At 32.3% G+C, this 25,169-nt stretch overlaps 1 protein-coding gene across 2 annotated transcripts in view; it reads right to left on the reverse strand.

Moving 5' to 3' along the window:
• Positions 1–1,070: 1,070 nt before the first annotated feature.
• Positions 1,071–25,169, reverse strand: part of LOC149076324 (lysosomal alpha-glucosidase-like) — a 30,182-nt gene continuing 6,083 nt past the window's right edge. Inside the window, exons 3-23 of one of the 2 annotated variants that reach the window (XM_089243893.1) lie at positions 24,150–24,301; positions 23,067–23,235; positions 22,759–22,855; positions 22,201–22,313; positions 21,716–21,841; positions 21,407–21,541; positions 20,069–20,179; positions 17,877–17,990; positions 17,597–17,681; positions 16,181–16,310; positions 15,058–15,232; positions 14,813–14,929; positions 14,571–14,719; positions 14,125–14,209; positions 12,582–12,638; positions 11,011–11,138; positions 9,036–9,127; positions 8,607–8,641; positions 6,962–7,129; positions 5,378–5,446; positions 1,071–1,141 (exon numbers count right to left, since the gene is read on the reverse strand). In XM_089243893.1, coding sequence (XP_089100019.1) covers positions 5,381–5,446; positions 6,962–7,129; positions 8,607–8,641; positions 9,036–9,127; positions 11,011–11,138; positions 12,582–12,638; positions 14,125–14,209; positions 14,571–14,719; positions 14,813–14,929; positions 15,058–15,232; positions 16,181–16,310; positions 17,597–17,681; positions 17,877–17,990; positions 20,069–20,179; positions 21,407–21,541; positions 21,716–21,841; positions 22,201–22,313; positions 22,759–22,855; positions 23,067–23,235; positions 24,150–24,301 — 2,304 coding nt within the window. In that variant the 3' untranslated portion in view covers positions 1,071–1,141; positions 5,378–5,380. Of the gene's footprint in view, positions 1,142–2,487; positions 5,447–6,961; positions 7,130–8,606; positions 8,642–9,035; positions 9,128–11,010; positions 11,139–12,581; positions 12,639–14,124; positions 14,210–14,570; positions 14,720–14,812; positions 14,930–15,057; positions 15,233–16,180; positions 16,311–17,596; positions 17,682–17,876; positions 17,991–20,068; positions 20,180–21,406; positions 21,542–21,715; positions 21,842–22,200; positions 22,314–22,758; positions 22,856–23,066; positions 23,236–24,149; positions 24,302–25,169 lie in introns of those variants that run through there. The other variant, XM_089243892.1, reaches the window with a different exon arrangement.

Here is a 25,169-nt window from a genome sequence, read left to right on the forward strand (position 1 = left end):
ATATTTTAAGTGTAGAAGTATAGCAAGCAGGTTTCAAAAAAAAAAAAATTAGGTGGAACTAGAGACTAAATTTCCATTATAAGATGAATAATGGAGGCAGCAAAAGAACATCAAAAGAAGTTATATTTTTGTCTCATTGATTATACAAAGGCCTTTGACTGTGTTGATCATGATAAGATTTGGGATATTCTTGGAACAATGGGAGTGCCTAATCACCTTGTCTGCTTGTTCAGAAATCTGTATATTAACCAAGAGGCAAGTGTAAGAACAAACTATGACTCAACTGTATGGTTTGGAATTGAAAAAGGAGTTCAGCAAGGATGCATTCTTTCTCTCTCCCCAAGCTTATTTACTCTCTATGGAGAATGTATGAGAGCATCAGATTTAGAGGAATTGCAAGCAGGTATTAAAATTGGATGTAGTGATCAACAATCTTAGATATTCTGATGACACAACTCTAATGGCAGAATCTGAAGAACATTATATCAAGAGTAAAAACAGAAAGTCGGAAGCTTGGACTTTTTTTCTATTTAAATACCAAAAAGAAAAACATCATGACTACAGCAGATATTCACAGTTTTCTAACTAGACAGCGAAAGTTTTGAGATTGTGGACAGATTTGATTTCCTAGGATCAAGAATTGTAAAAGAGGGAATATGCACAGAAGAAATAAAAAGATGAGTGGTTCTGGGTAAAACAGTCATGAGAAAGCTGGAGAGTTGAATGCAATGTGAGAGCTGGAGACTATGGAAAGCAGATAAAAAAAATAATTGATTCCTTTGAACTTTGGTGCTGGAGGAGGATGCTTAGAATTCCATGGACAGCTAAAAGGACTAATAAATTGATTATCGAAGAAGTCAAGGCTGACTATTCTCTAGAAGCAACAGTCACTAAACAGAAACTATCTTACTTTGGTCATATAACATATAATGTGCACAGAAGGCTTACTAGAAAAAATGGTAATGCTTGGAAAAATGGAAGGAAAGAGAGGAAGAGGCAGACCGAGCACCAGATGGATAGAAGAGGTGATGCGAAGCACCGCAATGAAGCTAGCACAACTGAGGCATGCTGTGAATGACAGACTAGCTTGGATAGCCATGATCTATAGAGTCACCAGGAGTCAGAATCGATTCGATGGTTCCTAACAATGAAAATATTTTTAATGTTATTTTTGATACTCAAAACAGTTTGTTTTAAAAATAGACACTTTATAGCACAAAAATAAGCTTATTTAAAGACAGCAATAAAATTATTTAATGACAAAGATTGACAAATCCATGCTCCCCGTAGCTCATATGGGGAGCGTGGGGGCAAGCATCAATGACGGAGCCAGCATATGCATATGAATTGCCATTATCATCATCATGCCCCACCCTGATTTTCATTATTATGCCTTCCTAGCCTTTCATGTCTATCTCTGCCGATGTATCATTGACCCATGCAATGATATTTGCTCAAAATACAAAAATAGTATGCCAAACAGCTGTTTCGAGGCTAATCTAGCCCCTTCGTCAGTGGAAATAGTCTGTCATAGAGCCGCCAACTCGCTGAAAACAGAGCACGTGGTCAGATCGGAAGCCAAGTACAATACAATGCAAATACAATGCCACAACAGGCAAAATGTCCAATGAAGTGACTCAGAAAAAGATGCCCATAACAAATATGGATGTCATATATTTCAAAAATACAGCAACCCAATTAAAAACACAATCACAAAAATCATAAACAATATATACATATGATAAAATACTATACAATGCCCATAATGTATTTATTTGGAAATAAATGATAGTGATGATGATGACAGAAGATGAAGCTAGAAGGGGCTAGACCAAAGGGCTAGATTAGCCTCGAAACTGCTGTCTAGTGCTCTATTTTTATATTTGCTAATATCATCTTTCTCATTGTGCTCAAAAGGTATTTCCATAATAAAGGTATTTAGTGTCTTTCTCTCTCCCCCCCTGGAAAATGACTATACAGCTTTGAAGATTAATAACGAAAAGAAGTTATAAAAATGCACTCTTCATAAGCTATAAAAATCTCATAAAGTTATAAAAATGCACACTGAGTTTTATTGAGTCTTCAAATTGAACCATGCTGAATTTCCAAATTAGCCACAAATTTTTCTAACAGATATTGCTTCCATTCCCGTAGAGATCTTACATATAGTATGTGACTACTTCCTGTGGAGTCACTTGAGAGACCAGGTCTATCATCAAATCTACAAAAATTATATCACAAAACTGAAACATTAAATCTTCAATGCATGTGTGACCAGGTTGAGATGATTCAGGTTGAGGTATTGTTATAGGTATCTGCAAATTTCATCATGCGACAAAGGGAGTTGCTGCAAATAGTAAAATTAGTTTCCCAAGACTACAGCCATCTACCATCAAAATCTGAAACAAATTTGGAAATTCCGAGACATTCTCAGTTTATTGGGGAGCCGATAACAACACAGCAATTTTTTTTCTATTTTTCTTCTTTCAAATGTTGTGCATCCATTTTCTGGACAATCCTGAATGTGAATAGTTGTCACTATTGAAGGTCTAGTATTTGGGTATATTTTTTTGAAGAAAATATATTCATAGAAGTGGCAACAATATACAATCAGATCTCTGTAAGTAGGTATGTATTGGACAAAAGGTAAACTGGGCCAAGGGGAAAATAATATTTTCTACTTTTCCCATGCATCCGTAGAAGAAAGATTGGATTAGTGAAATAGTGGCTCGGTCTGAAAGTTGCAGGGACAATATAAATAGCTCTTTTAAGTGGATAATGAATTTTTCCATTCATTTCTTGTCCATCTGTTCACATAACACGTGTGCAAAGTGTGTTTGTAGTTGAAATTCATATTTCAAAAGCCACACAGTAGAATTAATCTCTCTTAACAAAAACGAAGGACGGAAACTGATTTCAGAAAAGAAAATTTTTTGGCCATTAGTAAATATTTACGTACAGCTGCTACAAAAGGACTGAAATAAAAAGCTTCGAAGAAAATAAAATAGAGCATTTTAGATATGTGTTTGCTTATTGCACAAAATGTCAAAAATATATAAAAAAGGGGCTCATTCGATTACTGATTTTGTGCATACCCTGTTTACCCAAAAATCTATTTTTGAATATTTCATGTGTAAAAGTTTTTGGTGGTTGGGAATATGGGAGGTTTTAGATGTATATGTTACAGTAAATGTGTGATAAATCATCATTATTATGCATAATAACTGGTCATTATGCATACTTTTCAATCGTCTTAGTAAGCTTTACAAATTCATCACTTTGACTAGTGAATATGTATAATAGCACTGTCCGTAAATTTGATAAATACTGAGAAAATTATCACTTTTACCAGAGATTATGCATAATAACCAAGTGTCGGTAAATTTGATAAATACCTAGAATATTTATCCCCTTTATCTGTGATTATCCATAATACCCCAGTGTGATTGGTGAATTTGATAAATATGAAAAAACTGCAAATGAGAGTTTAGTATTTATGATGAATGCAGTTAAACTCTGAGATAATGATAAATTCTATGATAACAACCCTGATATAATGATACAATACATGTATGAATTATCATGCATAATATATCATATACTATGATTTATCATATTTACATATGATGCGATTCTTGGGTATTATGCATGATTGCTGGTAAAAGTAATAATTTTTTCATTACAGTAAAACTTTGATTAACCATCATTCGTTTAACCGTTAGTGTCTGTTATCCGCCATCATCTAACAAAAAAAAAAAAAAAAAAAAAAAATTAATAATAGAAATACTGAAAAAACAACCTCATGTTTTAAGGTCCAAAAAGATTGGATCAATGCTATGGTCTGTTCAAATGTCACCGGCAATCATAGATTACCTCTGCTTGTAATTGGTGAATCCAAAAAAACTTGTGTTTTCAAAAATTTAAATATGAACGCATTGCCTGTGACCTATTATGCCTGAAACAGTGCTGGGATGGATATTATGCCCAAAACATTTTTGTGCCTCAAGTTAGAGCTCATATAGCCGAAAAGCAGTTGCCACAGGAAGCACTGAGATTAATGGACAATGCCCCAATACACCCTTCTTGTGAACTCAAAAGTGATGATGGCAAAATAACACTCCCTTTCTCCTAGCGAATACAACTCCACTTATTCAGCCTATGACCAGGGCATAATTAAAAATATGAAGCAATGTTACAGGAAAGCTTTTATTGAAGGCTTGCTTTCATCTGATGCCAAAGAATTTTGACAACAAAAGGAAGCTATTTTCAATATCGCCACTGCCTGGGCTGGCCTAATATTGAAATTTATACTGATTGTTTTTTTAAAATTAAATAAAATATGTATGTATTATTCATTTTTAAAGGATTTTATTTTCATTTTCGTACTAAGTCCGAAGTTAAATCACGTTACTGTACATATGTACTAAGAGATTTCTGTTATCCATCTATTTGGCTATCCGTCATATCCCTGGTGCAGATGGTGACTGTTAATCAGAGTATTACTACTTTTATTAAATTTATCAACACTTGAGTACAATGCATAATCACAGGTAAAAGTGATTAATTTAGGGAAATTTATCAAATGTACAACAACGCTTGGGTGTTATGCATGATCGCCTATTTAGGGAAATTCATCGAATTTGCCAAAATGCTTCTTGATTATGCATAATAATCAATTATTACGTATAATAACCACATTTATCACATTTACCGTAACATATGTATGTTGTTTGGATATAGGAATCTGGATATGTTTTATTCTATTTGCACAATTTTGTGACAGAGCAAATAGCAAACAAGGCAATAATTTCAATGACTGCACGATTGAATAAATAGATAAACTCTTAGACATTGTGACTTTGTTTCCAACAGCATCTATAACACTTACACAGAAACTATATACAGTATGAGCAAATGTCACTATGTCATTATTCAGTGCCGGAACCCTGTCATTATTCGGGGGGGGGGGGGAACAACTGTCCCGGGTGGCAAAATTTATGGGGGTGACAGCAATTTCAGGTGGGAACAAAAAACACATTTATAAAATTATCAAAATTTAAAGTTGGGGGGGGGGGCAGCAAAATAATGCTTGCCCCAGACGGCAGAAATCCTAGTTACAGCCCTGTATTATTGAACATTTAAAACTCTTTGCAAATGTCATACATACACATATTTCCAATTCAGATCTATTGATGGGCCTCTTGGAACACTTAAAACACAATCATGAAAGTTTTTGAGGAAAGCAGCAGTGTCTAATAATGAAATAATAATATTGGAAAAGACACGAGAGACGCTGGGAATGACATCTATCTTGTGGGAACATAAATTGAAAGGATTTGTTGCAAATGTTTTATGTAGTCCAAATACATTTTCTCACATTTCAGTAGTGCACTGTAAGGTTAAACTTCTCATTAATCACCAAACTGAGAGAGCTCACTGATAAAACCTGAAATTAAAATAGTGCAAATAAACATTAATAAGCAGCATGCTATTTTTACATAATATAAAAGCATAAAGTTAGTAAAAAGAAAAAACTAAATGATACTCTTATGTCATTTAGGGCAAGGGAAAAAATTAATGTTTGAGGTAACAGGGCCACGTCGTAAATAAGGATCATCAAGCTTATATTACTGGAGAGAGAGAAAGAATGTCAGCAATCTCCGCAATCCCTGTTATTTTCATATGGCATTCATAGCAGTTTAAAGGAGAAATGAGGAAGGAAGGGACTGTTTTTTTTTTTGAAGATTTGAAATTATTATTCTGGAATTAATGAAAAAAATTCGGAATTAATGAAAGATTATTCCAATTCTAGAATTGATGAAAGAAATAATTCCAGAATATATGAAAGACAATTTTATAGTTAATGTAAGATAATTCAAGAATTAATGAAAGATATAATTCTAGAACTGATGAAAAAAAATAGTTTGAGAGTTGATGAAAGAGATAATTTCAGTATTGATGAAAGATATAATTCCAGAATTAATGTGAGAAAATTCCAGACCTAATGAAAAAGAAATAATTCTAGCATTAATGAAAGAGAAATTCAGCATAAATGAAAGAGATAATTCCAGAATTAATGAAAGAGATAGTCCTGGCATTAATGAAATAAATTATTTCTTTAGCACTAATGCTGGAATTATTTCAGAAATAATTAAAGATAATTCCACAATCGATGAAAGAAATAATTCCAGAATTAATGAAAAAACAATTTAAGAATTAATGAAATTTTTTTTCCAGCATTAATGAAAGACATAATTTAGTCTTTTTTAAATCTCTTTTTAGTTAATTTATAGTTAATTATATTGTTTTTTATATTATTTTTAGCTATTTATAATTTTACAATTAATATTTATTCAATTTAAGTAGAAGTCTTCTATAATTTTTTAATCTTTAGAAGACAATTAATTGCAGTGTTTAGAGATTAAACAGTATATATCAATGGGGAAATTGCCTGGCACTAACTGCGCATTAAACAAATCACGTGATATCCTTGTATTTTGTGGGCTCCCCTACGCTGGGATCTAGGCTGGGTGCCCCTCTCAAAGCCAGACTTTTCATGAGCCCTTTCACAGTGAATTCATAGCATAGAAAAAAAAAGAAAGGAAAAAGTGATAGTAACTTTCCTGGGCCCCCCAGTGGTCGAGTGGTCATAGTGATGGACTCACATCGTGGGGACCTGGGTTCATGCCCATCATCAGGACAGTGGTGGTAGACTGAAGGTGTCAGCACTACAAAAAATCAGACACAACACTAGATATGCACAGAGACAGTTAGGTGCACATACTTACACTTCCGGCACAACTAATTAGGTACTAAATTACCCATGTCAATAGACCTGAATTGTGCTCGGTTTGAAAGAAAAAAAGAAAGGGCTGGAGCCTTGTCAGCTTGTCTACCCTGGCAGGGCCATGATAATAATCATGTATCGAATTGATGGCTTCAAATTTAAGCAATGTTTTACCTGATCATCTTTGTTGTAAACGAACTTCACTGTGCTAGCCACTTTGCCATTGATTTCAATACTGGTTGGAGCCATCTTTTGATTGCATAATGTGACCAGTCCAAACTTTGGGTTACTAACATCCTGAAAGTTCTTAACTGTGGTACTTAATGTAGCATTCTTTGAACCCTGGATAAAATTGAGAACTTTCAATTTTTAAGTGCATCTTGTATATAATACATATATATATATATAAATACAGCAAAACACTTATATAGTAATACTCAAGGGAACGGAGAAACATATTGTTACAGATAAAGTACAAGATAAAATAGATAAAAAACACAATTTTATGTATTCCGTCAAAACACAGACACAGTTTGGGTCTAAGCTAGCTTGTGAGTCTCGAAAAAAAAAATATATATATATATTTTATATATATATTAGTACAAATAATAGTGTGAGAAAAGATAAAAAGAAATCCACAAAAAATAAATAAATAATGATATAAGAAATAAATGACAACAGTAATGGAGTTGATACATTTTGAAAAATTCGCATTAAGCTACGTTTGCAAGATGAAAGATTATATTACAATATTAAACAGATAGTTCACATTTTCTTGAGTTAATAATCTTAATTTCAAAATTTATCTATAAAAAAAAAAGGGCATGAAGATTTTTTTGTTCAGTAATTAACTGTGGAAGAAAATTAAACTATATTAACCCTGTGAAAAAAGCAGAGACTAGATTTTTCATTATATAGACAATTTTTTTATAGAGGGTATCATTATATAGACTTTCCACAGTATATCTGAAAGTACAAAGTAATTTGAATGCAATAATTGCCGTTGCAAAATAATATTTTATACTAATGACCTATATTAGTTTGTTGCATCTACTATTTAAAAAAAGAAAAACAAGTTTAATTTCAGTCTGACATCATAATGCAATAAATGCAATACATGGAGTGATTACTTAATTCCCCTTGCCAGATTTTACTGACAATCTGGTGACTATAGACATTAGAAAAAGTCTTCAAATAACGTGTAAAACTCAGATACATCATTCATGTTGCAAGGGGTTGTATAGTTATTAAAATAAAAGAATTAACTTTTTATACTGACACCCTGCACTTGAAAACCGAATTAGAAAGTTGTTGCCCCATCTATCCTGATGCCAAATAAAAATTAAGAATAATCCATGTTTTTAAGTGCAATATTCACAGAGATATTTGAATTTAAAAATCGGAGGAAAGTTGGAAAAGAACAGCATAAATCAGGGAAAGAAGCACTGTCCGTTAGCTCATATGCAGTTTTTCCCAACTTTTATCAAATTAAAATATTTCTGTGAATATTGCACTTGGAAATGTGTAAGTTTTTTTGTCCTCAGGAATGATAGGTCAACAACTTTCTAACTGGGTTTTTAAGGACAGGGTGTCCATATATAAAGTTTTTTATATTTATTTTGATAACTATACAACCCCTTGCAACATGAATGACGTATGTGAGTTCTACACAATATTTGGAGACTTTCTCATTTTAAGTATACCCGCCAAGATCAACGGTTTCTCAGTAAAACTCAGCAAAGAGAATTAAGTAATCATCCAGTATATATTTTTTAGGTTGAGATAAAATAAAAAGCAAAATATTTGAAAAGAAACAAACCTGCTCATAAAGAAACTCCAAAAATATATAGGGAGCTGCAAAACACATAAAAGAAAAATTTTAATTTTAATTATTTCTTTATGGACACAGGAAACTTAAATGTATAATGATTATATAATTAGGAAACCAGGGGCGTAGCCAGAAATTTCGTTCGGGGGGGGGGACCACTTTCATTTCGGGGGGGGGGGCCAAAGTGACAGAACAATAGATTTGGCCATCTTTTTCCCTTTTTTCGGTCATTTTCTCACATTTCGGGGGGGGCCAGACCCCCAGGTCCCCCCCCCTGGCTACGCCCTTGTAGGAAACTATGGTATTCATGATGATTGAAACTGTAGCCCTTTAGGCCTATATTATTGTAAATAAATATATATGTTATGGATCTTCATTATAATTCTATTCTAGCTGTTGGTGAAAGAAAAGTAATCTCACCATCTAATGATACACCATCGTCCCAATAGAGTTGACCTTTCGCTTTGCCTGATTCGTCAGGTGACACAAACAAAATCATAGGTTTAGTTCGACTGTTTAAAACAAGAGAAATGTTATGAGTACCAATAATGACATTGGTTGGGAAGAAAAAAAAATTGTATATCAACAATAATAATTCACTTGAAAACTTTATATTGCGAAAGTTGGGCAAAGCTATTCTCAAAAAACACTGAAGAAATTCATTTAGTGGTTTCCGTAGAGAAGAGAGGAATGCACCAATTCAGTGTTTATCAACCACCAGGTCCTAGTATCAGTCAAATTGGACTGTAAGTGATTCATCATTTCATTTTTTTCCCATTAATTTCTCATTAGTTGTGCTAATGACAGACCTTCCACTAAAAAATGGAATTCTACTAGGTCGGTGGGCTTCCAAAGGTTGAGAACCACTGCACTAATTGATCACTGGATTGGGAAAAAAATCTGTATTGTTGGTATTATTTTATTTGGTAATGGTTCTGGTTATTTATTTGGTAATAGCATATATACATCGATCTCTCACTTTAATGTGTCGATGCAAGGGAGCAAGAAAAAGAAAAGACGCATAAGTGAGAGAGGCATATAAATAAGAGTCAAGAAAACTGCACTCAAAAAATATCTATGAAAAAAGAAAATTGACAGACGCAAGTGCATTAAATTTTAATATAGAATTTAGTTTCATTCTCAGAACGAAGATAATATTTCTTCATCTCGAAAACCATATAAAGCAACAAAAAATCAGATGCTGCTTTTGTTGTCATATATCTTGGAAAGGCGTCATTTCGATTTGCACGACTGGAAGTTAGTTGTGAAAATTATGAAGAATTTCTAGCCCTTCTAAAACTTTTGCTGATGTGTCCCTGAATTTTTTAAAATTATCTTCTGCATTGACCCCTTCATTGTTGTCATGTGTATTTCAGACACATACACACACAATGTTTTTTAGTCCTCCTAACTCAGTTATCATCAAACTTTCATTCATTCATTTTGAACAGAATCAATAACTGCTTTCATTTACCAATTTCAGGTATAGGAAATGTGGCAAAGCTAATACAGATTGGAATGGTCAAACATGAAATTAAATATCTTGCCATAACAAATGTGCCATCTTTCTAAAACACTTGTTACTGGATACAAGTTCTTAAGCCATCCTTCCATATCACCACATTATCTGATTATATAAATTCAATTAAGCCGTTTAGTTAAAACTCCTAGCACCTGTGAAAGGGCCTGAAGAAGAGAATACACTCTCTGACACAAATGTAACAAATTTAGTTACACATGAAAGCTTCCTCATTGAAAATCTTTTTACTCTTTGAAAAATCATTTTCTGGGGGGAAGCCAAAAAATATGAACTTTCTGTGACTGATAACAGAGAGGTGCATAACAAAGAAAGCCGCATAAATGAAAAAGTCATATAAATGAAAGTCGTGTAAATGAAAAAGAAATAGCATTATTTTCCTATCCCTTTGGTCGTGAGTGCAGAAAATTGTCTTATAACTGAAAGAAATGTATAAATTCCCGCATGAAATCCCGCGGGACATTCCCGCATGTACCGATTCGTTGGGGGTTCCGCGGGGGGGGGGGGGGGGGTTGCGGGCGGGGTACATGTGTGGTGCAGCAGTAGTAGGTAGGGCTCCTAAAAAAGGTATGGCTCCTCGTTGGGCAATTTGCCTATTGTGGCGTTGTATTTGTATTTGTAAATGAGAGGGTGTATAAGTGAGAGGTCACTGTAGATATATAAATCAATTAATAGCCCTTTAATCTGTTTTTTAGCCCGTAGTTTGCCAATTTATGTTTGCCCTCACTGCATTTAGCACAGAACAGAAGATTCTCAAAAATTTATTTCTACTTACATTCTATAATCATGCAGCCAAATTGACTTCAGATTCAAAATTGGTAATTTAAAAAAAAATAAAATCTTGAAAATGTCTACTACCTCTTTGTTGTTGTGACACTCGGCATCTGGCCTGGCAAAATATATCCACCACGGACATGCAAATTCACATTTTTCTTGTCAGCTGGAAGTGTCACTGTAGTGCCAGCACCTTCTTTCAGCATTTTTCCCTGAAATGTGTATACATATAAAACTATATTAATGCAGTGGAACCTCGATATAACAATACTCTGCAGACCAAGAAATGTATAGCTGTAGAGGGATTATCATTATAGTGATAGGTTTTAACATTAGAGTATGGACATCTCCAAATGAGACTTGAAAAAATGTTGTTGTAGAGAGATTTATTGTTATAGAGAGAAATTTGCCATTATATCGAGCATAGTTGCAGCAAGGTTTCACTGTAATGCAAAATAAAAAGTATTCCAATCCACTATATTACAAATGTTTCATTCCCCCCCCCCAAATGCATTAAAATCAATGAGAAACCAAGGAGAAATTCTATAGTGAAATTTGTTTTACATGTTTTAAATTAAAGCTGAAGTTTTTGCATGGATGAATGTTAATTATATGGTTAATTATTATTAATTAGACAAGTGCGGTGAAATGAACTTGAATTCATAATTATAAAGAACCCTGTCATTTTCATATGCTGAGAGTAACTAATATATAGTACAACTAATAAATAATAATTATTTATTCCCCAGAGAAATCTTTAAATTGTGCTTCCCTCAGTTTGATTTTTATACTCCTGAACATATGCACCATCCAGCAACATTCAAACTTTTCAATAATATATTTGTATGCCCAACAACTATCTCCTATGGAATGAATGATGATGATGACAGTAGTTGTTATCTAAGTATAAAAAATGACTGAAGCTATAGAAAATGCAGAAAACATTGCCATGTTTGTCAATAAATAGTCGTTAACCTAAGTTTGTATATGTCTAGAATGCCCAGAAGCTGGGGCTTAAGCAGAATGGACCATTGGAGGTAGCACAAAAATATTCCTGAGAAATTTTGAGTTACACCCTTCAAAAGGCATTTAAATTAACAGAAAGTGGTTAATATAACATATAAAGGATATTTTCTTTCGATATTTCAATTTTTTCACAGAAATATTAATTTTTTTTCTAATTTTTGGTCAGCTTGGGGGAGCACAGGTCCCCTGAGCAACTACCCCCCTACCATGTACACCTGTGCTCAGAAGTACCAAAACATATTACGTCCTTTACTACTATGAACATTTGTCTCCTTAAATGTTTTTAATTAAAAAGAAGTCTTTAAATAAAATGAATCTGAAGTGATTGATAATTATTGCTTATGATACTTGATGTGGATTTAATACCTCATTTATGTTCCCAATTAATGTTGTTAGTGAATGTGTACAGGAAAAAAATTATGAAGTTGTAATTTTACAACCACCTACTCTTTAGTGACAATGGAGGGTATTTGATACCCCACAAATTAAAAGATTTGGAGAAAAAAAAAACATCAAGAACATTTAATAAATAATTAAAATGGAAGAATTTAATATTTCAATGTGAATTTACATGAAGCTGATGATAAATAAAATGTTTATTTTACATCTTGAAACCTGTCAGTTCTTACCGTTTTGAATTCATACCAGATACCTTCAGGAAAATATGCTTCCACATTGTCAGCACCCTGTGAAATAAAACGAGTAAATTATATTTTCATCACTACACTGATTTGCCTAAACTGGTTGGGTGAGACATGAAAGGAGTCAAGTGTATTATTTTATCTTGTTCAGATCACTTTTTTTATATGCTTTGAAAAAAAAATAAGAGTTTCATTTTGGTTGGGTGTACCACACTGATGCTATATAATTTTCATAACTGCTTAATTACTAGTGTTTGCAATTAATTGCAATAGCTATATTTTGCCAGTGTACATTTTACGGTAAATGAGATAAATCAGTGATTATATGGATAATCATCGGTTAATATACATAATCTCTAATCAATCATTTGACAAGTTTTCCTGCATTTATCACTTTCACCAGTCATCATGCATAATTCCCAAATGAAGTTGGTAATGTTGATAAATGTGGAAGAAATTATATGAAGAAATATATCATTTAAATTCAACCACTTATATCAGCATCTCTCACAGGTGATGGGTGCACCACACATATTTTACCATAGAAATTAAACTAAATGAAAATGTCTTATAAGGATGAAACGTAAAAATGTCTTGTAATGTTAGCTTTCTTCACATTATCAACATTTTTAAACACAATTAACATCACCGATGAAATTCATCATCCTAGACTAAAGCAAAATGTAAGGCAACTTTAAGTACAGTAAAACCCCTCTTAACAGACACCCCCCGCCCAGATGCGGTCACCCCTCTTTTACGGCCAAAGTGTTAATTTCCCCTTGTATAATAAAAGTATGAATTTCAAATCCCTGATTGACAGTCACCCTTCTTTTACAGACAATTTTTTTTCCCCATTGGTGTCTGCAGAAGAGAGGTTTTATTGTAATTCATTGATGATTTATCATATTTACCAATACAGGCTGGGGAATCACAATATGATAAATTTGCAAAATTTATCCAACTTACCAAAATGTTTGATTGTTATGGATAATAATGGTAATTATGCATAATAATCTGATTTATCACATTCACCATAACATACACATCACACATCTACTTTTTTTACCTCTTTCATACAGTCACTCGGTCAAAAACATAATTAAGGTATGAAAAGCACAATTTTTTTCTAGACACTCTTTTAAAGAAGAAAAAATATATCTTATACTCTACACAGCATATCTATACTGCACAGCGGTTCTCAACCGGTGCTCCACAGGGGGCTCTATGTGCTGTTCCCAGGGGCTCCGTGACTGGTTGAGGAAAATAAAAAACCAGTAAATTTGAAAAAAAAAAATATTATAAATATTTTTAAATGATAAAAATAAATCAGTAACTTTGACGAACAAATAAAAAATGGGCCTAGGGCTTTGTCATAGAAATTATATACCAGAAAGGGCTCTGCGAGTCAAAAAAGGTTGAGAACTGTAGCTTTAGTAAATACTGTATGATTTTTATTTTTCAGATAAAAATGGACATTGGAATGTCTTATATAAAAATTCTCCTATCTTTAATGCTAGTAATTTTAACATACCTCATAAACAACAGGAGAAATCAACAGTGCTGGCCCCCATAAAAACTGATAACTGATGGTCCACGTCTTTTTGTCTGTTGGAAACCTGGAACATCATTAAAAAAATTGGGATTTGAAAAGAACATGGAAAAAAACTCAATATATACAGTCGAACCCAGATATTTAACACTAAGATTTATTTCAAATAATTTTGGCTTTATATAGAATCACAGTTTAACACATGTAATTCATAGAAATGGAAGATTTGTTCACTGAAAATTTTTGATGCTAAGTGGAGTTGGCGCAATATTGGATCACTATAACAGGGACTGTACATTTAACAATAAGGGAGGAAAACCCAACCATTTCTGACAATGAGAGTTAATTAAATAACAGAGTTAACATTTATATTCACGTTAGGTCTAGTACATAAAAATGCCAAAAATAAATCGCTACTTAGTCTTTACTCGTGAAATAATGGACGAGCTACAGTTGCTCCTTTTGTGTGGGACATATAGAACAGTGTATACAGATAAGGCAACAAGGTATATCTTGTCGAAAGAGCTTCAACTGATGCTTGCACCACCGCATCTCCCATGGCTGCTGGATCTTGATCCTAGAAAACCAAATGAAACAGGACATGAAAAACATTTATAAATCCATGATATAAATAGATAAATTTGAAGGAAAAAAAAATCAAGATTCATGCCTTAGCATCAATGGTATTATGATTCCTACTAAATGGATAAAAAGCTCCCAACTGCATCCATCGAAGACAAAGCTCTTCAGTAGTGTTGTATATGAAACCACAGATATCGTCACCCACCTACAAAATATCATAAGGAAATTATTTTTTTTCCGTTCATTGAGGTATAAAGTAAAAGTTATTAGTAGACATGCATTAACTTAGTATTTATGTGAGCAAACAGAGGATAGAATGCTGAGAATACTAACAAAAGGTATTCCAAAGCTATTGAAGTTTAGGATTCCAGGAATTGAAGCCCTCAGCTGTGGCCATGTACTGAAATTATCACCCAACCAATGAGCAGTGCTACGGCCAGAACCAGCATATGTTGATCTACTTAGAACCATAGGTCGATTCTTTCCTGGAATAATGCTAGTGAGTGTCCTGAAAAAGGATTAAACCATCAGTTGGGGGAAAAGGAGGGGAGGGAGAGTTCATATTTATATTGATTAATTGACTTATTTGTTATTTCAATGAGAATACTTCAAAAAAGCAATGATAGAAATTATCTTGTTATATCAAATACGAAATGATGGACAATGTTCCACAAACAAAAATTTCCTCGGTTTCAAAGTATTTCATTTTCTATGAATGATACGCATCAATGGTTCCCAAATACTCTTAGTTGCGGCCCCCCCCCCCCCTCCTGAAAATCTTGGTGTCTGCCATAAACCTCCACTTTTAGTCATGGACCCCCTCCGCTCAGAAATTTTAAACCTTCTGTCAAAGACCTCTATTTATGAAATAGAAACTGCAGCCATCTAATTGGAACAATGGAGGGCATTTTATCCAGTACTAGTAAATATGATGTGATAGCAATGCCATCTACTGAGCTGCAAAAGAACCAAAAGATCAAACAATGTTTTATAACTCCCATCAAGAGATATCATCACAAGTATAATTTTTTTTCAAACCATTACAAGCTCATTATTCATAATTATATATTCAACTTGACATTTATTTTTTTCTATAATTCTACAATTAGACATACCCCTCCCCCCCCCCCCACAGTGAATGGGTCATGGACCCATGGAAGGCGGGGAATCCAGGCACCTCCCATATGGGAGCAGCTGATATACACCATATTGATACAAGTGTGTAGGCATTTTAAACATATAAGTAATACAAGACTGACTTCATACGTATAATGCAATTTAAACCCATAATATATATATCTTTCTCCACCTTAGAATCTGACTTAACAAATTTCATCGCCTAGCTTATACATTTTTGAATTAAATTGATTAACACTTTGTACAGTTCATAAATATTATTTGAGGGAAAAAAAACAACAAAAGAACTATATAATTTTTAGTAAAATAAAGTTTTTACTTGAAAGTTATACTAGCTTGGAAGAAACCATATAAACTATGCAGATCATAATGTTTTCCAATAGTGTGAACAGCATCCATGCAGATAGTCTTCTCAAATATTTTTCCACCATTTTCAGACCCCAAGACATCTACAAAAATATACATAATCCTTTAACATCTATAGCACATATGAAAATAAAAATATTCATATCCACAATGATATCACACTTTTTAGCACTACAGTAAAACCTCTCTTTTGTGGACACTGGTGGGACAAAAAAATTCACCTGTAAAAGAGGGTTTACCATTAATTAGGGGTTTTGAAATGCATTCTTTTATTATACAAGGAGAAATGATTATTTGGCCTTAACGGGGGGGGGGGGGGGAGGGGAATCACATTTGAAGGGTGTCTCTTAAGAGGGGTTTTACTGTATATAAGAATAAATAAGTATCTGTACTAATCAAAATAAAGTTTTTCAGGCATATAATGGTACTGAATTATGAAATTTCATTAAATTACTGTTTCATTATATTATAACATAAAGAAAAAATAATAATTATCCCAGAGGGTGCTGAATGATGTTTTAGACACATATATAATATGTTTTTTGGAAATGAAAAAAAACTGGAAATGAAAAATGAAAAAAATAATGAAATAATGACAAAAAGAGTAATTTTTTTAAACAACATTTAATATTGACACCATTACTAAACCACATAAGCCCCTTGTGAGTATTCCTGCGAGTGCTGTGTATGTGTTGTACAACTAACTTGAAGATTGTTGTTTTGAGAAACATATATTATGTGCGTATTTGTATTTGCACAAAGATTAGTTTGGCAGGTATACAGTATGAATTAAGAATGAAACTTTAAATGTTGTTGACTTGATTGCTCTCTATACAGAGACCTTCTTAAATGGGAGACCAGCTCACGTTGTGCCTCAAAGGGGAAAAACTAATTTCAACCAATCATTACTTCGTCATTCATGGGAGTCTACCCAAGCCTACTCATGCAAGGCTATCTCAATGACCACACAGCAACCAATATTGCCACACTGATATAAATTAGTTGTTCATTGTTTCATAACTGCATTATATTAAAATTGATATTCTATAATTATGCTGTACCTCAGAGCCGGAAGACATGATGCTCCAATTTTCTCAGTTTTCATTATTTGGTATTAAAATGTTATGTTTTTTTTATGTTTCATCAATGCCATGATGTCGAAATGTTAGTATTTCTTGCTACACAAAAGATTAAACTATAATGTATAATGTTTAGTTTAAAATTAAAACCTTAATTACCTTAATTCAAAAAGGATTTTTTTAGCCGAACTGTAAAATGAGGTTTTCATTCTTGAATTCCTCTGGTTCTGAGGTACAGAATTTAAATTTACTAATGGCAATGAAAACAGAATGAAGTAATTTGCTCATACTAGCGTGATATGGTGGATAATTCCATGAGTTCTTATCACAACCAGTAAGGGATCCATCAACAAAGCTTGACGGCTCATTCATGTCCTTCAACAAAAACAGAATAAAACTTACATAAATTTTTAAAAATGTAAAAGTGCTGAATTTTTTTCAGTTTTCCTATTGAATATATGACTACTACAGAGAATTTGAGTACGTTAATGAAATCAGTCTTTGGATATATGCATACATAATTTTCTTAGTGAAATAAATTAAATAAAAGACGTAATCCACAATCCTTACAATCCACAATCCCTCAAACTGAAGTTTTTTTCTTAATTCCCCGCACATTCCATTCCAATATCCTTGAATTTTCGGGTTCGTAAAATCTGGATAGTAGACTTTACCAGGCCACACCTAAAAAAATAATGTAATACACCATACATTTTTTATGAAAAGAAAAAAAAGACAGTCATCAAAAGAACTTACAGAACTAAAAAATATAACCAATTTATATATAATTCTTTTCTTAAAATCAGTACAAATATAAACATTGTAAAGAAATTCCTGGCATTAAAATGTTGTTCATTAATTTTTAAAATAAAACCATACATCAATTCATACAATATATCATTTTCTACAAATGAATGAAAATGTATGAAAAAAAATTTCTAAATGATGCGATAATCTCTCAACTAGAGAATTTTTACACTACTACTACTACTTAACCGTACATGCACCTCGTACACATTCCTCCATGGAATTTCTGACGAATCAACACACGCTGGAATGTGTGTTCTGAGTGTATGTGTGGCCCTAATATAATGTTGTCGAGTTGCACTTGTGTCGTGTTCATGTTGCCATCTGTCTTCCATTTTCCAAAGTAAAGATGAAATGCTTGCGTTTTCATATTATGTCAGCATCATGTTTTAGGTCTGCCTGCTCTTTGTGGAGAGACTTTTTTCAAATAGTAGAGCGGCTTTCATTTGCACCATGAAGCTGGAAAACTGCAGAAAACCAACACACTTCAGCCTACCATAACTGCACTGTCAACGGGGTTCGAACTTGGATTCTCAGGACAAGAGTCCAGCACAATGCTCACATGATCGCACAGTGGCTGGAATTTTTAAACTGGCTAATTAGGGGGAAGACAGGTGGCAGCACCAGTATAACAGGAAACAATCATATAACTCTGACAACATAAATGCATATTAGAGCCACACATACACAACATGCTCCTCCATGTAACAAACATGGATATATAGAACGTTAGAAATTCCCAAGAGGAATGTTTACATGGTGCATGTATGGTTAGTACCTGTAGAAGTAAATTATTACCACAATTAAAAAAACCAATCAATGCGGCCGGCCTAGTGTGAAATTGTGTAAGCCAGTTTGCTTAAATTTTTCCAGGAGAAGCAAAAAGCATGCACATTACTGCAACTACTGTAAGTTATGTGTGAGTATTGAATATTCATGTTATTATGCTTTCCCGTACGTATTTCTTTGGTTCCACTCATTTTTGTTTTTTGTAGTTTGTTGTATTTGTGTTTTTGTATTTCTCTTCTCTTGTCCATCTCTGTAATTGGGCAATCCTTGCCTGTTGAGACATGAATAAATAAATAAATTAACTGCTAGTATGAACTACAAGGTTTCCAATTTTATCGATAGGTGGCACTACCTTCATTAGTGACGATGTGCCATGTCTGGTTGATGAGATACGAGGTCTACTTTATGTAAACATGAAAACCTTATATTCTGAAAAAATTGAGATACAAGGTTTTTGCACTAGGCCATTGAAATATGACATTTACAGCGGGGAAAATTCAAAAGCTTCCCATTTATAGATGATAACAACTGCATTCTCGTGGGTATTATATTATATTTTTGTTGAAAGTGCTATTATTATTATTTTAATTCATTTCTCAAATTTGGATTTTTTTTTTCAAACCAAGCACAACTCAGGTCTATCACCATGGGCAAATTACTACCTAGCGAGTTGTGCCTGAAGTGTAAGTGTGTATGTACCTAACAGTCTGAGTGCGTATCTAGTGTTGTGTATGATTTTTCAGGGCTGCCATCTATGTTTCAGAAGTAAAGTGAGTGAAGTGTAGTGACTGAATATTTGTACTGCTTGAAGGCGTGTTGCATTCTGTGGCGAGACTTTTTGACGGGGAGATCGGCTCGCATTTGCACCTCGAAGTTGGGAACCACAGATAACCAACTTCAGCCGACCACCACTGTGGTGACTGTGGGGTTCGAACCCGGATCACTGCCATGCGAGTCCGTCACTATGACCACTCGACCACCACAGCGGATTGGACACCCAACTTTGGATTACTGTATTTAGGTACAAAAGACATCTGTACTTGTTATGGGAATTATTTTTTCCCAGTCATCTCCTTGGGCAATGTGACTGTTGTGGCCTTTGAGTTTATATTTTGTAAAATTAGCAGTAAATTATATTTTTTTACATAATGTGAAAAAATGCTTACTTTTCCTTCCAGATCAGTACCATTGATCTTAATAAATATATTTCTTTCGATTCCTTCCTTCAAAGCTGGGTAAGTATCTTTCAATGTTTTGTTACTAGCTATTCCAGGATCCTTTAAACAAGACAATTAGAATAAAAAAAAATTACTTTAAGGCATAAATTTATAAAAAAAATATTTACTTATTATAATAGTGATGCATAATACAGTCGACACTCTTTATAACGACTGTCCATTATAGTGACCGGAGAATAACAAGTCCCAAATATTTTCCTATTCCCACCATGTAAGTTTTTATCTGATATAACAACTGGTAGATATCATTCAATCCATTACAATGACCAAATCCAATTCGACACCGAATTTAAATTGGAAAGAAATAGTCAAAATCCTTATTTGAGAGTGTTTGATTTCAACATTTGATACTTGGAGAAGTAAGGGTATGAGACATAAATGGTTTTTCTAAAGACAAAGCATTACCATTTCTATGGAGAACCTGGTGGTTAACTAATGGCATCACTGGAAACTCAGCTTATCATTCTCTTTACACTTCCCACGTGATTAATTTTTTTAATATCTTATTATAAATTGTATTCTGAAGTTTGACTTAATTTCTCAATGGGACAGGCAGGTGAATTCTCAATATAGGCAAGTGAAATTATTTTGTTACGTAACTATGTAGGTTTATGCCATATACAGTAAATTCGTAAATACAATGCACGCACTGTGTCATGCATTTGCTTCTTTTTTTCAGCCAGATACATTTTTGTTCACAACATTATAACAAACTGAATTTTTTTTAATTCTGTCTCAATAGAATATATAATTTTCCAAAGAAGCTAAACTTTATGATTTTTTTAAAAGCTTGATATATAACGACTTCTGAGTACAACATAAATTTCCTTTAGAACAAAGGGGGTTGTTATAATGAGTGCCAATTGCATAAACTGCCTGGAATTATGTAGAAAATAGTTCAAAATTGTATAAAACACTAGAATTATAACGAAAAATCAAATTTTTCAAGTGTGAGAAAAGTTGAGTTTTTTAGTCTCAAATATGTTCTTCATGTTTTTCACATTGCATATGCTTATTTAATTGCCAAAATATTGATAAGCAATATTTTGGCATACATAGAATATTTATCAACTTACATAAAGAGATCAAAAGATCATTTGTAAAAATATTTTGATGAAGTATTGAGTGAAACCACAATTGGTATCTAGACATTTTAAAGTTTTTAACCCTTCCAAAGTAATTAATTGTGTACTTAGAATCTTTTGAATAAAATGTAATCACAATACTAGAATTTGTAATCTGTCATTGATATAAAGTTTATCTTACTAGTATAGCGATGATTTTAATTCCTTGTTTGTGTAGTTTCTCCATCACAAAAGCATTCAGTCCTTTAAAGTTTGTATCATCTATTTCAAAATCTCTATAATCTTGCATATAATCAATGTCTAAATGTTGAACATCCTGCATAAAGGAGATTAAATTTTCACAATAATGTACTAATTATGAAGATGAGATTCAGTTCTTTGTAAAACACATGTACAGGCAAAACACACACACACACACCAAAAATTTTGAAACATTCATATCATACCAAAAATTTAGCTAAAATTTAAACTGAAAAATAAAAAAACGTACATATGGAATGTTTTTCTCGATTGTCCTTTTGGCCACTGCTTCAATTTCCTTAGTATTTTTGTACCCATAACGAGACAAATGGAATCCCAAGCTCCAATAAGGTGGCATCATTGGCAAACCTATAACCTGCAAAGCAACCCATAAATTTTCATGAAAGCTGGTTTTTAGCAATTAGAAGAGTCTATCAATTTAATTTCAAGATGTGTTTTGCAACTGAACACGAATACTGGTAATAATAAAAGCAATATATAATATTGTTAATCTTATTAGTTCAAGAAGACTAAATCAAGACTCGATTTTTCCAGCCCCCATCTGATGAATAAAATTCTCTCGGGCTATAGCCATCTTGAGTTTAAGTCAATGCTCAAATGATTGTTGGCTGAAATAGAAGTGTGTCTGTTTTTAAATTTTAAATACATAGAAGAAGAAACAAAAAAATGATTAAAGTTTCTTCAAAACACTGTCTAGCATTTTAAAATATTTACCTGAAGGTATTGCTGAACAACTTCTTCAGGAGTTGGTCCCAAAAATATGTAAATGTCAAGTATTCCACCAATTGTACGAAAAGTTAAGGCTGGATTTGGTTGCAGAACAACCTCTTGATGAAACAAAATAAATACATAAGTGGAGGGGAAAAACTAATTATTTGCTGATGATATATATATATACTCGGATTCATTTAAACATCCTACAGCATCACTGATGTTTTTGCAATTAAAAAACACCAACTTATTAAAACTTTAAAAATAATAGAAAATTGGGTTATTTATCAAAGAATATTGTATTTTCAGTTTTCAATTATACCCAGACTAAAAAATTAACTGTAAGAATTTGAAGAAAAAATTGTCTTTTATTGACTGCTAAAAAAAAGTTGAATTTTTTTTTTCTAAAATAACTACTTATGTTTGCAAATTTTTGACTACTTAACTTTTAACAACTACATGAAGTGAATATTTTATTGATTTGAAATCTATAAAAAAACAAGGAAATATTTCATGAAACTTTTCAAACAATTCCAATCATATTTAAATTCAGCAACATACCCATTGCATTACTATTCAAGAAAAAAACTCCATGAACATTTCCATCATTTTCGAAATTCATGTAAAATGGATGGACACCGTATAAGTTTGTATTTTCCTAAAGCAAATCAGAGATATTCAGAAGATTAACACACAAAAAGAAAAAAAAATTCAAATCATAGTCAATTCATTTCTGAATTATTTTTTAGGAGCTTATTTATTACATAAAAACCAAAAATGTTATTTGTTTTTAAGAGTATAATAGCTCTTTTGTAATGAAGTGAGTGTTAAAAACAAATCTTTTTATGCATTATAAGTTAGAGAATTACCATGGTTGCAACATCTCTAGCAAACATGCTAATTTTTTTCCAGTCTGTATTTAAAACATGTTTCTCAGTTGTATGCTCTCCGAGGCCATATATGTAAGAGGATGCAAGTTTAGTTGTGATTTGCAGAAACTGATCTGAAAATATCATACCTGGAATATTTGAATCGAACCTAAAAATAATAATAAATAATAATAAAACTAATCAATGACAAAAAAAAGACAGTATACATGTTAACAAAAACAAATATTTAATGACAAATTAATTTATTTTTCTATTTATTTAAAAACACAAAGCAACAGGTTAAAACCAAATTACAGCTTGGGTGATGAATTATTTATTTTAATTATGTATTTGGATTGATGAATTATTATAATTTTGATTTAAATTAAAGCATAAATTCAAACTTTCAGTTGAAAAAAATAAAATTTTCAAGAGATATAGAGACATTTTCTGTTTTCTTCTTCTTAAGATCACATGGAAAACAATATTCTTTTTGCATGCTTCCATATCAAATAACATTATTATTTTTTTGTTTATCAGAGGAGAATGCTTATCTATTATGTTAAAAGCACATAAAGGATCATAATATTCAATAGCTGATAATAAAAATGCAGCCCCTAATAAATGTTTCAATTGAACTTGATAACATTGCCAAAGATATACATTAGAAATTAGGTGATACATGAACAAATATAATGAAGTGATATAAGTTAAAACAATGCTTTCCGCATTGCTGATAAAATTCCAACCAAAAGAACTGAAAGTTTAAAAGAATTCTAATGCACATTTCAGCACACAATGGGTGTCATTTTCAAAAAAGAGGTAGTGCATTGGAAATTGGTTGAAATTGATAGAAATTTTCACATTAATTACCCTCTATTTCAAAACAGCACCCATTGTGCAATTATGTGCATTGTAGCAATATGAAACATGTCAGAATTCTTCCAACTTTTATTTTGTCTTCTCCATTCACTTATTAAAAGAGCGTAGCCAAAGCCAAACCTGGCATAAATTATATAGAAAAATGCTTTTTTATTTCTTTTCTTTTGAAAAACTGTGTAGCTGAAATTGAAAGAGACTCACAGTGTTGTTCCTGTGCTATTCCGAACAACTTTAACTCCAAACTGGGGGTCATTTTCAAATTGAACTATATACTCCATTTCTTTTGGATTCTCTGCGGGCGGCGGTGGAACATCCAGAGGAACTTCATACCGTTTTTTTTTACCATCATTAAACTGCAAGGAAAAAAAAATTATTTATCATTATCTTGATCAAGATTCTGAGAATAAAATGGGTAGAAATATTTGAATATTAAGTTTCAACTTTTTTGAAAATAAAATTTATCAGATAAATTTAAACTCAGTCTTAAATAAAAATGATAAAAAAATATCAAGGCAATTAAATAAAAGTAAAAACAAAAATGGTGACATTTTTGTATGTATTTTTCTTCCCAATTTGAATACATGCATGAGAGTTCTATGCGTTTCGTTTTTCCCCTAAATATGGTTATTCAGAAAGTATCTTCGTGAATAAAGTTACAGAAATCAAGTACATTAAATACATTCCTTACCCATGCTTTTCTATTACTCTATTAATTTTTGTTTCTGAAACACTGAATTGAACAATGAAATTTCCCAAGGCCATGAAAGGAATGATATTTCAATATAGCTGTCAGTTTCACCCTCAATGGTTTTGTGAACAGACAAGGAAGTCATCATTGAATAGATTGATTTTCATTGCACCCAAATAGAATACTTATGTTCTTAAAAAAAAAAATGAGAAAGATTAAATTCAGGGTTGTTTGGTTTAAACCACGTTGGTTTAAACCATGGTTTAAACCTTGGTTTTAACCAAGTGGTTTTTTTAAAAAAACCAGTTTGGTTTTTTTCAAAAAATCAAATAAAAGTTGCCTAAATATAATTTTTTTCCTTGAAAAATATCATATTGGTTCATTATTAGCCAAAATGCTTCATTTTTACCACATTTTATATCCTTGGGGTACATTCTGATGGTATATCTTTAAATGACATAAGATTTTATAAGTGGTTTTTTTCAAAAAGTCTCATAAAAGTGGCCAGAATATATATATATTTTTCACATGAA

This window comes from Pholcus phalangioides, unplaced genomic scaffold, assembly GCF_987345545.1.
Source record: "Pholcus phalangioides strain wild (caught in Gottingen) unplaced genomic scaffold, Ppha-v1.0 ptg000015l_1, whole genome shotgun sequence".
Lineage (NCBI taxonomy): Eukaryota > Metazoa > Arthropoda > Arachnida > Araneae > Pholcidae > Pholcus > Pholcus phalangioides.